This window comes from Nycticebus coucang, chromosome 16, assembly GCF_027406575.1.
Source record: "Nycticebus coucang isolate mNycCou1 chromosome 16, mNycCou1.pri, whole genome shotgun sequence".
NCBI lineage: Eukaryota > Metazoa > Chordata > Mammalia > Primates > Lorisidae > Nycticebus > Nycticebus coucang.
Window position 1 is genome coordinate 75,292,980 of NC_069795.1, and position 12,804 is coordinate 75,305,783.

The 12,804-nt window shown below is 42.4% G+C and overlaps 1 protein-coding gene and 1 non-coding gene across 2 annotated transcripts in view; both read right to left on the bottom strand.

Moving 5' to 3' along the window:
* Positions 1 to 12,804, bottom strand: part of SNX4 (sorting nexin 4) — an 89,467-nt gene that overhangs the window by 20,054 nt on the left and 56,609 nt on the right. Inside the window, exon 9 of the mRNA XM_053564503.1 lies at positions 7,257 to 7,322. Coding sequence (XP_053420478.1) covers positions 7,257 to 7,322 — 66 coding nt within the window. The remainder of the gene's footprint in view (positions 1 to 7,256; positions 7,323 to 12,804) is intronic.
* On the bottom strand, positions 1,089 to 1,252 carry LOC128568330 (U1 spliceosomal RNA). Its single transcript, XR_008375134.1, has one exon. It is a non-coding gene; the product is annotated as a U1 spliceosomal RNA (small nuclear RNA).

Genomic DNA, 12,804 nt, shown 5'->3' on the forward strand with positions numbered 1-12,804 from the left:
AAGTATGGTCCAAAGATAACTTGGTACCCAGCAGAGATGAAGTACAGAAAGTAAGACTTAGCCTTCAGAAACATTTATAGCAATCTGTAATTACCATCATAATTTCACGGAATTTTACCAAATGTTTCAGGGGAAGCACTCTAAAACTGTAATATCTTTTGTTCAAAGATATTATAAAAGGGCTACTAAATCTGCAGAAGAATAAGAGCGTGGTATAATTGGTTCTTGGCAGCAACTATTGTTCTTGTATCACGCATGTCCTTGGTAGCAACCATTAATATTTATAGCAATACCAAAAAGCTACAGAGGAAAAGTAGAGTAAATAAAGATTACAAAACATTTTATTTTAATTTAATTTATTTGTTTATTTCTTTTGAGACAAGAATCTCATTATGTCGCTCTCGGTAGAGTGCCGTGGCATCACAGCTCACAGCAACCTTGAACTCTTGGGCTCAAGCAATTCTCTTGCCTCAGCCCCCCAAGTAGCTGGGATGACAGGAGCCCACCACAATGCCCAGCTTTTTTTTGCTATAGTTGTCATTGTTGTTTGGCAGGTCAGGGCTGGGTTTAAACCCACCAGCCCTAGTGTATGTGGCTGGCACCCTAGCCGCTGAGCTATAGGCACCGAGCCAATATTATAAAACATTTTAGGGCGGCGCCTGTGGCTCAGTGAGTAGGGCGCCAGCCCCATATGCCGAGGGTGGCGGGTTCAAACCCAGCCCCGGCCAAACTGCAACCAAAAAACAGCCGGGCGTTGTGGCGGGCACCTGTAGTCCCAGCTGCTCGGGAGGCTGAGGCAAGAGAATCGCGTAAGCCCAAGAGTTAAGAGGTTGCTGTGAGCCGTGTGACGCCACGGCACTCTACCCGAGGGCGGTACAGTGAGACTCTGTCTCTACAAAAAAAAATAATAATAATAATAAAAAATAAAACATTTTAGAAGCTCGCTTATTTATTTTATTATTTCATTTATTTTATAGTCTCACTTTGTTGCTCTTGGTAGAGTACCATGGTGTCATAGGTCATAGCAACCTTGAACTCTTGGGCTCAAGTGATTCTCTCTCTCTCTCTCTCTTTTTTATTTTTGTTTAAAGGGGAAAGAGCCAACACAGTCCCCCACTACCACAAATTATGCAGTCGAGTTTCTCACATTTGGGGAAATCTCAGGGGTCAGCACATCTGGAGTTCAATGGATAAGCCTCGCCCTGGGAAAACCACCTTTGTGATCATGGTATCTCCCTTGTCAGGTAAGTATCAAGTGACTCTCTTGCCTCAGCCTCCCAAGTAGCTGGGACTATAGGCACCTACCACAACACCTGGCTATTTTTAGAGACAGGGTCTTATTCTAGCTCAGAATTGTCTCACCTGAGCTCAGACGATTGGCACACCTTGGCCTCCCAGAGTGCTGAGGTGCTGAGATTATAGGCATGAGTCATCGCGCCCAGTCCTTATTATTGTTATTACTTTTTATACAGTCTCACTCTGTTACCCTGGGTAGAGTGCCATAGCATCATCATAGCTCACAGCAACCTCAAACTCTTGGACTCAAGTGATCCTCTTGCATCAATTTTCTATTTTTAGTGGAGATGGGGTCTAACTCTTGCTCAGGCTAGTCTCGTAATCCTGAGCTCAAGCAATCTGCCCACCTTGGCCGCCCAGAGTGTTAGGATTACAGATGTGACCTCCTGTGCCTAGCTCATTCTCCTCCCATCTTTATTAAGGTATAATTGACAAAGATTGAATATATTTACAGTGTACAACATGATGTTATGATAGTGCATATGTTGTGAAATGATTACATCAAACATTCGTTTTTTTTTTTTTTTCTTTTTAATTTGGCCGGGGCTGGGTTTGAACCCGCCACCTCCGGCATATGGGACCGGCGCCCTACCCGCTGAGCCACAGGCGCCGCCCCGAAACATTCGTAATTAACAGACTTATCACCCAATATACTTTTTTTGATAGTGAGAATATTTAAGATCTATTTTTTGTCTTTTTATTATTGATTTGTAGGAGTTCTTTATACTTACACTTTTATCTTTACATGTATCTCTTTATATTCATACTGATACAATGGTTAGAAATGTTTGCTCCCAACCTGTGGCTTGCCTCTTCATTGCCTTTTTTTCTTTTTCCTTTCTTTTTTATTGGGATACAGACTCACTCAGTTGCCCTGTGGCTAAGTGCCATGGCATCATAGCACACAGCAACCTCAAACCTTGGGCTCAAAAGATCCTCTTCCCGGGGTGACATCGTGGCTCAAGGAATAGGGCACCAGCCCCATATGCTGGAGGTGGCGGGTTCAAACCCAGCCTCAGCCAAAAAAAAAAAAACTGCAAAAAAAGATCCTCTTCCCTCAGTCCCAAGTAGCTGGGACTACAGGCGCCTGCCATGACACCCAGCTACCTTTTTTTAAAGATGGGGTCTTGCTTTGGCTCAGGCTGGTCTTGAACTCCTGAACTCAAGCAATCCACCCACCTTGGCCTCCCAGAGTACTAGAATTACACGCGTGAGCCACCATGTCCAGCCTTGCCTCTTCATTATTTTAATGGTGCCTTTTTTATTAATAGCAAAATATACATGATACAAAGTTTACCTTTTTAACAATTTTTAAGTGTATAGTTCAGTGGCATTAAGTATTACCTTCACAATTCTCAAAAGTTTTTCATTTGACACTCTGTACACCATTTAACATTAATTTCCTATTCCTCCCTCCCCCATGGTATCTCTTCTAAGAAACAATAATTCAAAATTTTGATTAAGACCAATATACCATTTAAAATTTTTTTCTTTTCATGTCTTTTTAAGAAGTCTTTGCTTTTCACAAGGTTGCAACAATGTTTCCCATGTTTCCTACTACAAGCTATTCATTTTAGCTTTTACACTTAAGTACATAATCCATATTGAATTAGTTTTTGATGAAGTGTGAGATACGGCTCAAGGTTCATTTTTTTCCTTTTCCATGTAGATATCCAATTATTCTAGCACCAGTTGTTGAAATTGGACAATAGAAGTGTGGGTCTATTTCTGAATCTTATTCTGTTCCAATGGACTTTATGCTAATATCCCTTACTATCTTTATAACAATTTTACATAAATCTTGAAGGCAAGTAATGATAGGCCTAGTAGGCCTAGGCTAAGACAGAAAAGTGTCAGGCCTAGACTATAACGGAAAAATACAAGTCACTTCCTAGCAAACTTCCAGACTGCAAGCTTTCAAATGAAATGAAATAAGTCAAGTTCACTCCAAGATAAATGAGAAAGTGATAATTAATTTCTTGCTTCTAGTTCATTCCCAGTTTCTTGCTTGGCTAACTCTGTGGGAAACAGACCAGGAGGTACCAACTGTTCCCGGACTGACTTATAAACAATACCAGGTAGGGAGAATACTGAAACCAAGATGTACAGGGGGAAAATATTAAAACAAAGATGTGGCTCGGCACCTGTAGCTCAAGCGGCTAGGGTGCCAGCCATATATACTGGAGCTGGTGGGTTCGAATCCAGCCCCACCCCGCCAAACAACAATGGCAACTGCAACAAAAAATAGCTGGGTGTTGTGGCAGATGCTTACAGTCCCAGCTACTTGGGAGGCTGAGGCAAGAGAATTGCTTAAGAGCTTGAGAGTTTGAGGTTGCTGTGAGCTGTGATGCCACGACACTCTACCCAGGGTGACAGCTTGAGACTCTGTCTCAAAAAAAAAAATAAAACATAAAAGATGTATGATGCATGGCTGACTAACCACAAAATTCTGCTTCTGTACAATGCTTGCTTGCTACCCTTCCCGGACAGCCTGCATGCCAAGCAGTACGCAGACCAAGCCTTAAAAACCCAACCCCTTAAGCACTTGGGGCTGCTCTCAGAAACCCCATGATGGGACACTGAGGCAGTCACCAGCCAGCTCTTCAGTAAAGGACTCTGCTGTAAATTTGGCTTGTTTGGCAGTGTGGTCTCTGCGGAACTCCTGGACACAACAGTAATAATATATTACAGCTTAGTTCTTTGTCAAGACTATTTTGGCTATGTGAGGTCCTTTGAATTTCCATATAAAGTTAAAATCAGCTTATTAATATCCATTAAAAAGTCAGTGGACTAGCCAGGCACAGTGGCTCATGCCTATAATCCTTGGCACTCTGGGAGGCCAAGATGGGAGGTTCCCTTGAGCTTGGGGGCTCCAGACCAGCCTGAGCAAGAATGAGACACTGTCTTTACTAAAAATAGAAAAATTAGCAACAGAGTGAGACTCTGTTTAAAAGAAAAAAAAAACAAAAAAAGGCTGGGAGTGTTGGCTCACGCCTGTAATCCTAGCACTCTGGTAGGCTGAGGTGGGTGGATCACTTAAGCCCAGGAGTTCGAGACCAGCCTAAGCAAGAATGAGACCCCATCTCTACTAAAAGTGAAAAACTGAGGCACGAGGATCACTTGAGCCCAAGAGTTTGAGGTTACTGTGAACTATGATGTCCGAAGAGTTTGAGGTTGCTGTGAGCTACGACGCCATGACATTGTACAGAGGGCTAAAAAGTGAGACTCTGTCTCAGAAAAATAAAAATTAAAAATTAAAAGTCAATGGACTTTTGATTGGGACTGTAATTTGGGGAGAATAACCATCTTAATGACAGCAAGTGTTCCCAATCCATGAACATGGTTTATCTCTCCACTCATTTAGATTATTTATAATTTCTTTCAGCAATGTTTCACATAGTATTCAGCGTAGAAGTCTTTCACATCTTTTATTAAACTAATACCTAATTATTATGTTTTGATGCTATGGTAATTAGAATTAGAAAACTTTTTTTTTTTTTTTTTGTAGAGACAGAGTCTCACTGTACTGCCCTCCGGTAGAGAGCTGTGGCGTCACACAGCTCACAGCAACCTCTAACTCTTGGGCTTACGTGATTCTCTTGCCTCATCCTCCCGAGCAGCTGGGATTACAGGTGCCCGCCACAACGCCCAGCTATTTTTTTGTTGCAGTTTGGCCGGGGCTGGGCATATGGGGCCAGCACCCTACTCACTGAGCCACAGGCGCCGCCCGGAAAACTTTATTTTCTAATTGTTTGGGGGTTTTTTTTGCAGTTTTTGGCTGGGGCTGGGTTTGAACACGCCACCTCCAGCATATGGGGCTGGTGCCCTACCCCTTTGAGCCACAGGCGCCGCCCTATTTTCTAATTGTTACTAATATGTAAAAATAATTTATTTTTCTAAAATTTTTTAAAAAATTTTTTTTTTTTTTTACAGAGACAGAGTCTCACTGTACCACCCTCGGGTAGAGTGCCGTGACGTCACACGGCTCACAGCAACCTCTAACTCTTGGGCTTACGCGATTCTCTTGCCTTAGCCTCCCAAGCAGCTGGGACTACAGGCGCCTGCCACAATGCCCGGCTATTTTTTGTTGCAGTTTGGCCGGGGCTGGGTTTGAACCCACCACCCTCAGCATATGGGGCCGGCGCCCTAACTCACTGAGCCACAGGCGCCACCCAAAATAATTTATTTTTCGATATTAATCTTATATCCTGAATCCTCATTAAATTTAATGGTTAGTGCGATAGTATTTTTGGTTGATTCCTTATGTCTCATTCTGTTGACCTGGCTAGAGTGTCACAGTGTCAGCCTAGCTCACAGTAACCTCCAACTCCTGTGTTCAAGCAATCTCCTGGATGCCCTACCTCAGTGGTTAGGGTACTAGGCCTGGGTACCAGAGATGGTGGGTTGAAACCCGGCCCGGGGATACTAAACAAACACAAAAAGCAATCCTCCTGCCTCAGCCTCCTGAGTAGCTGGGACTACAAGCACCTGTCACAATGCCCTGCTAATTTTTCTGTTTTTAGCAGAGACAAAGTATCACTCTTGCTCAGGCTGGTCTCAAACTCCTGAGTTCAAGTGATCCACCTGCCTCGGCCTCCCAGAGTGCTGAGATTACAGATAGGAGCTACCACACCCAGCTGCTTCTTCCTAATATTTATGCCTCTTATTTAATTTTATTACCTTACTGCACTGAGGACCTCCAGTACAATGTTTACTAGAAGGGGTAAGAGTAGACAATTAGAAGAAAGCATTAATATTTCACTATTAAGTCCAGGCGTGGTGGCTCACCCCTGCAATCCTAGCACTCTGGGAGGCTGAGGTGGGTAGACTGCTTGAGTTCAGGAGTTTGAGACCAGCCTGAGCAAAAGCAAGACTCCATCTCTACTAAAAATGTGAAAATTAGCTGGAAGTTGTGGCTGGTGCCTGTAGTCCCACCCAGCTACTGGGAAGGCTGAGGCAAGAGGATTCTTTGAACCCAAGAGTTTGAGGTTTCTGTGAACTATGATACCACAGCACTCTACAGAGGGCAACAAAAGCAAGACTGTATCAAAAAAAATTTTTTTTCACTATTAACTATAATATTAGCTATAAATTTTAGGCTGAGAAAATTCCCTTTTATTCTTAGTTTGATGAGAATTCTTTTTTTTTTTTTTTTTTTTTTTGTGGAGACAGAGTCTCACTATACCACCCTCGGTAGAGTGCCGTGGCCTCACACAGCTCACAGCAACCTCCAACTCTTGGGCTTAAGCGATTCTCTTGCCTCAGCCTCCCGAGTAGCTGGGACTACAGGCGCCCGCCACAACGCCCGGCTATTTTTTGGTTGCAGTTTGGCTGGGGCCGGGTTTGAACCCGCCACCCTCGGTATATGGGGCCGGCGCCTTACCGACTGAGCCACAGGCGCCGCCCGGTTTGATGAGAATTCTTACTAAAAATGGGTAATAAAATTCATCAAATGCTTTTTCTACATGTATTGACATGAACACACAGACTTTTTTTTTTTTTTGTAGAGACAGAGTCTCACTTTATGGCCCTCGGTAGAGTGCCGTGGCCTCACACAGCTCACAGCAACCTCCAACTCCTGGGCTTAAGCGATTCTCCTGCCTCAGCCTCCCGAGTAGCTGGGACTACAGGCGCTGGCCACGACGCCCGGCTATTTTTTTTGTTGCAGTTTGGCCGGGGCTGGGTTTGAACCCGCCACCCTCGGCATATGGGGCCGGCACCCTACTCACTGAGACACAGGCGCCGCCCGAACACACAGACTTTTGTCTTTATTCTGTGGGAATTGGACTGATTTTTTTGAACATTAAACTAACCTTGCATTCCTAAGACAAATTTAAATCAGATGTGTACACAGAGTGTAATACAAATGCCAGCAAACTTGGTAAGAACAGAAGAGTGCCACTAGCACTTTACTATGGGACTCCACCTCAAGCTTCACACTGTGTTCTCTAGGTACTTACACGTCCATATGGTGACCAGCACTCTGCAGTCCATCACCCATTTCTTTTTCTATGGCACTCCACTCACTGGAAGAAAAAGATAAAACTAAAAGCATTATGAATTAGAGCTAAGGAATATTATCATTAATATCATTTTTAGAAACAGTGTCTTACCCTGTCACCCCAGCTAGAGTGCAGTGGTGTGATCATATTTCACTGTAGCCTTTAACTCTTGAACTCAAATGAAGCAATCCTCCTGCCTTGGCTCTAGCTACTTTGTTTATTTCTGGAAACACAGGGTCTTACTATATTGCTCAGGCTGGTCTTGAACTCCTAGTCTCAAGCAGTCCTCCACCCTCAGCTTCTCAAAGTGCTAAGATCACAGGTGTGAGCCATGGTGCCCAGCCTGGAATATTATTAAATGTACTCTTCTCAAGACTCTTTTCTACCTAATTTTTAAATAATGTACCCTTATTTAAATTTATTTTCTGTGACTCAAATTTGCTATTTTCCCCTTAAGTTTAACAACTAAATGTAAGTAAAGCTTTCAAAAGTTGATATCTATTGCTAAGGTTAAATATTATACAAAACAGATTCTGCATGTAGATACCCTACTGGATAGGATCCCTATTTAAATCAACTGCAGAGCTTTTTAAATTTTTTTTTTTTTTTTTTTGAGACAGAGTTCTGAAGCTGCCCACCCCGGGTACAGTGCTATGGCATCAACCTTCAACTCTTGGGTTCAAGCAATCCTCTTGCCTCGGTTTTTTAGTAGAGATGGGGGGTCTCACTTTTACTCAGGCTTGTCTTGAACCCATGAGCTCAAGTTATCCACCTGCTGTGGCCTCCAAGAGTGCTAGGATTACAGGCATGAGCCACCTTGCCCAGCCAACTGCAGAGCTTTTAAAAAAGAATAGAAGCTGGGCAGCACCTATGGCTCAGGGAGCGGGGCGCTGGCCCCATATACCAAGGGTAGCAGGTATAAACCCGGCCCTGGCCAAACTCCAACAACAAAAATAGCTGGGCATTGTGGTGGGCATCTGTAGTCCCAGCTACTCAGGAGGCTGAGGCAAAGAATTGCCTAAGCCCAAGAATTGGAGGTTGCTGTGAGCTGTGATGCCATGACACAGTACCGAGGGCGACAAATTGAGACTCTGTGTCTAAAAAAAAAAGTAACCCTACTTGATTCATTTATATTAGAATCTGTGGGGATAGGGCTAATGCATGTATATTTTTAAATATGTACTCTATGATGGTTCTGATGAGCACAGCTGATTACACACTACCGTTCTCATAGCTAACAGAAAAGACAACTGTATAGTACAGGTGCACAGAAAAACTTCAGTAGTAATTTGCATAAGAAAGCCTTCTGGAACTACACATCATTTTGTTGTCATTTCTATGAAATGCTTCTCAAAAAATTACTTTTTATAGAAATTATATATGATTATTATAGTGAACTGTAAAAATAAATCGATAATCCCAAATACTAATACATGATATAAGTTGATTGTATCTTGATTAAATGACCTCAACTATCTCTGGTCACCCTGATTCAGTTTTTTTTTTTTTTTTTGTAGAGACAGAGTCTCACTTTATGGCCCTCAGTAGAGTGCCGTGGCATCACACAGCTCACAGCAACCTCCAACTCCAGGGCTTACACGATTCTCTTGCCTCAGCCTCCCGAGTAGCTGGGACTACAGGCGCCCGCCACAACGCCCGGCTATTTTTTGGTTGCAATTTGGCCGGGACCGGGTTTGAACCCGCCACCCTCGGTATATGGGGCTGGCGCCTTACCGACTGAGCCACAGGCGCCGCCCCTGATTCAGTTTTGTGAAATGTTTTAGATGAAAAGTAGTTTTCTATTAACTTAATGAGTTGGCAAAAAACAAATGTGCACAATATTTATCAGGCAACATTAATGCAATAATTATTTTAAAATTTGATTCAACTAATTGACCTTTTGTCTACTTGCCTCTTAAATTAATACAAGTTCATTTGCTGATTAAAAGAAACGTGCTGGGTGGCGCCTGTGGCTCAGTAAGTAGGGCACTGGCCCCATATACCGAGGGTGGTGGGTTCAAACCTGGCCCCGGCCAAACTGGAACAAAAAAATTGCCAGGCATTGTGGCGGGCGCCTGCAGTCCCAGCTACTTGGGAGGCTGAGGCAAGAGAACTGCTTAAGCCCAAGTGCTGCAGGTTGTTGTGAGCTGTGATGCCACAGCACTCTACTGAGGGTGACAAAGTGAGACTCTGTCTCTAAAAAATAAAATAAAATATAAAATAAATGTGCTACCTTGGAGAGTGTTTGATTTACCCTAATTTTATTCTGTTTCCTATGGGATAATGATTAATGTTAATTTTATGTTAATTTTTTACTTTTCTTTTTTTTTGTGATTTTTTTTGGCCGGGGCTGGGTTTGAACCCGCCACCTCCGGCATATGGGACCAGCGCCCTACTCCTTGAGCCACAGGCGCCGCCCAATTTTATGTTAATTTTTTAAATGAGCAGTCTTCCCAGGTTTAACTGCGGGTCCAATTGGGAATATTCTAAAAATCAGGACTGACACATGTGCATAAAAGCAATTAAAGATAAGTCATACAGTATGCAGTAGACTTCAAAAAGTTGAATACTATTTATCTTTGTTCCCATTATGCTATCCCTTTTTGTTTGGCCATCTATTTTCATATACTCCTAATCCTAATAATGAAGAGTTTACATTTCTACACTATCAATAAACTTATCTTCATTAGGAAACGCCATATAATCCTGATTGGTCCTAACCTGCACTTAATTTTACTGTATTGATCAATCAAAGACATATGGATAACCTATGACTCTTAATAAATTAAAACAAAATTGAGTTCATACTTGATTTTTTTTTTTTTCCCCAGAGACAGAGTCTCACTCTATCGCCCTCGGTAGAGTGCCACAGCATCATAGTTCACAGCAACCTCCAACTCCTGGGCTTAGGCGATTCTCCTGCCTCAGCCTCCCAAATAGCTGGGACTAGAGGCGTCTGTCACAACGCCTGGCTATTTTTTGTTGCAGTTTGGCCGGGCCCGGGTTTGAACCTGCCAACCTCGGTATCTGGGGCCGGCACCCTACCTCCTGAACCACAGGCGCCGCCCCATACTTCACCCCATACTTCACTTCTTATATTCAAGTAAGACCAGATGAGTCAAAAGTGTATGAAATCGAGGGGGGGGGAATGTATGAGACTATAAAAATGTAAAAGAAATGGGAAAATGTTTTTACAATCCAAGATGGCCTTACTAAAATATATACAAAAATCAGAAACTATTGGGGCGGTGCCTGTGGCTCATATGGCACTGGCCCCATATGCCGGAGGTGGCGGGTTCAAACCCAGCCTCGGCCAAAAAAAAAACCTACAAAAAAAAAAAAATCAGAAACTATTATTATTAAAAGGAGAAAACTAATTATTTATATGTAACTGAATTTAATAAACAGAATATTCTATATGTCAAAGCTACCATAAGAAAAGTCAAAAGAGGCCGGGCCTGGTAGCTCATGCCCGTAATCCCAGCACTCTAGGAGGCTGAGGTAGGTAGACTGCCTGAGCTCAGGAGTTTGAGACCAGCCTGAGCATGAACGTGATCCTGTCTCTAAAACTAGCCAGGTGCTGTCCCAGCTACTCAGGAGGCTGAGGCAAGAGGATCACTTGAGCCCAAGAGTTTAAGGTTGCTGTGAGCTAAGACCCAGGGCACTGAACCGAGAGTGACAAAATGAGACTGTCTCAAAACAAAAAAAAAAAAAGGAAAAACAAAAGTCAAAAGACACATGACAAACTGAAAAGACATCTGCAATTCATTTCACAAATACCTAATTTTAATAAGGATAAGGAACACCTGCACACCAATAAAAAATAACCTATCAGCCCTAAAGATATGTACAGGCAACTCATGAGATAGGGGGGGAAAGGCTCAGCACCAGTAGCACAGTAGTTATAGCACCAGCCACATACACCAAGGGTGGCGGGTTCGAACCCAGCCCGGGCCAGCTAGACAACAATGACAACTGCAACAAAAAAAAGCTGGGTGTTGTGGTGGGCACCTGTAGTCCCAGCTACTTGGGAGGCTGAGGCAAGAGAATTGCTTAAGCCTAAGAGATGGAGGTTGCTGTGAGCTGTGACACCATGGCACTCTACCAACAGTGACATAGTGAGACTCTGTCTCAAAAAAAAAAAAAAAAAAGAAAGAGATGGGGGAAAATGGCTATTAATCTTAGGAAAATGTTTGATTTAATTCATGAGAAAAATACAAATCACAACTACAAGTGCTCATATTCCCAGTAAACCCATCAGAAGTGAAACCATCATAAATCTGGGACCATCTGTACAATGAGAAACTACTTTTCACCACAAGACTAGTAAACACTGTTTGGGCAGGGGTGAGCGAAAACAGGTATTCATACTTTGCTGGTGGAAATTTAACACTCTCTGTATAGGGTAATACAGTTTCTACGAAAACTATAACCATCCTTGGACTCAGTAATTCTACTTTTAGAATTTTATCCTACATATATACTCAGATGTGTGTGAAATAACATAAACATTTACTGCAGCCATTTTTATTTTATTTTATTTTTGTGAGAAAGAGTCTCACTATGTCACACTTGGTCTCACATAGAGCCTTACTATGTCACCCTTGGTAGAGTGCCACAGCGTCACAACTCACAGCAACCTCCAACTCAGGCTCAAGTGATTTTCTTGCCTCAGCCTCCCAGGTAGCTGGGACTACACGTACCTGCCACAATGCCCAGCTATTTTTTTTTTTATTGCAGCTGTCATTATTGTTTAGCTGGCCCGGGCCGGGTTCAAACCTACCAGCCTTCGTTATGTGGCCAGTGCCCTACACACTGAGCTATGGGTACCACAGACTGCAGCATTTTTAAAAGACTGAAAATAATTATTAAGAGGAGACTGGTTAAATTATGATACTTCTGCTTAGCAAAACCCAACATAGTTACTTAATCTGCTAACAATGTATCCTGGAGAGCAGCTCTTTAAGTGAAAAAAGCAAGTTAAAGCAAATGAACAAAGCAATGCATACAACATGCTTCTTCTTTGTGTAGAAAATAATGAAAAATGTATTTGTTTGTAAGCTCATATATTATGTTTACAGTGCTACATGTCACTATTAGGATATACTGGAAACTAAGGATTGATATTAGTTGTCTTAGACCAGGACACCGGGGTGGCGAGGCTGAGGAGACTTCACTGCATAGCTTTTTGTTGCTTTTGAATTTTGTTCTTGTGTGAATGTACTAACTTTTCAAAAATGTAAAATAAGCTGTTATTTTTAAATTAATTCAATCAAAAGGACTTATAATGGAATATTTGTGAGGCTATTTTTCTTCTAAAAAGATCTGGATAGTAACTTTTTTTTTTTTTTGCAGTTTTTGGCCGGGGCTGGGTTTGAACCCGCCACCTCCGGCATATGGGGCTGGTGCCCTACTCCTTTAAAACATCACAACCAAAATGACGAACACATGAAAATTCACAAAATGGTTTAAAAATAACCAAAATATGCAAGTTATGTGCACAAAC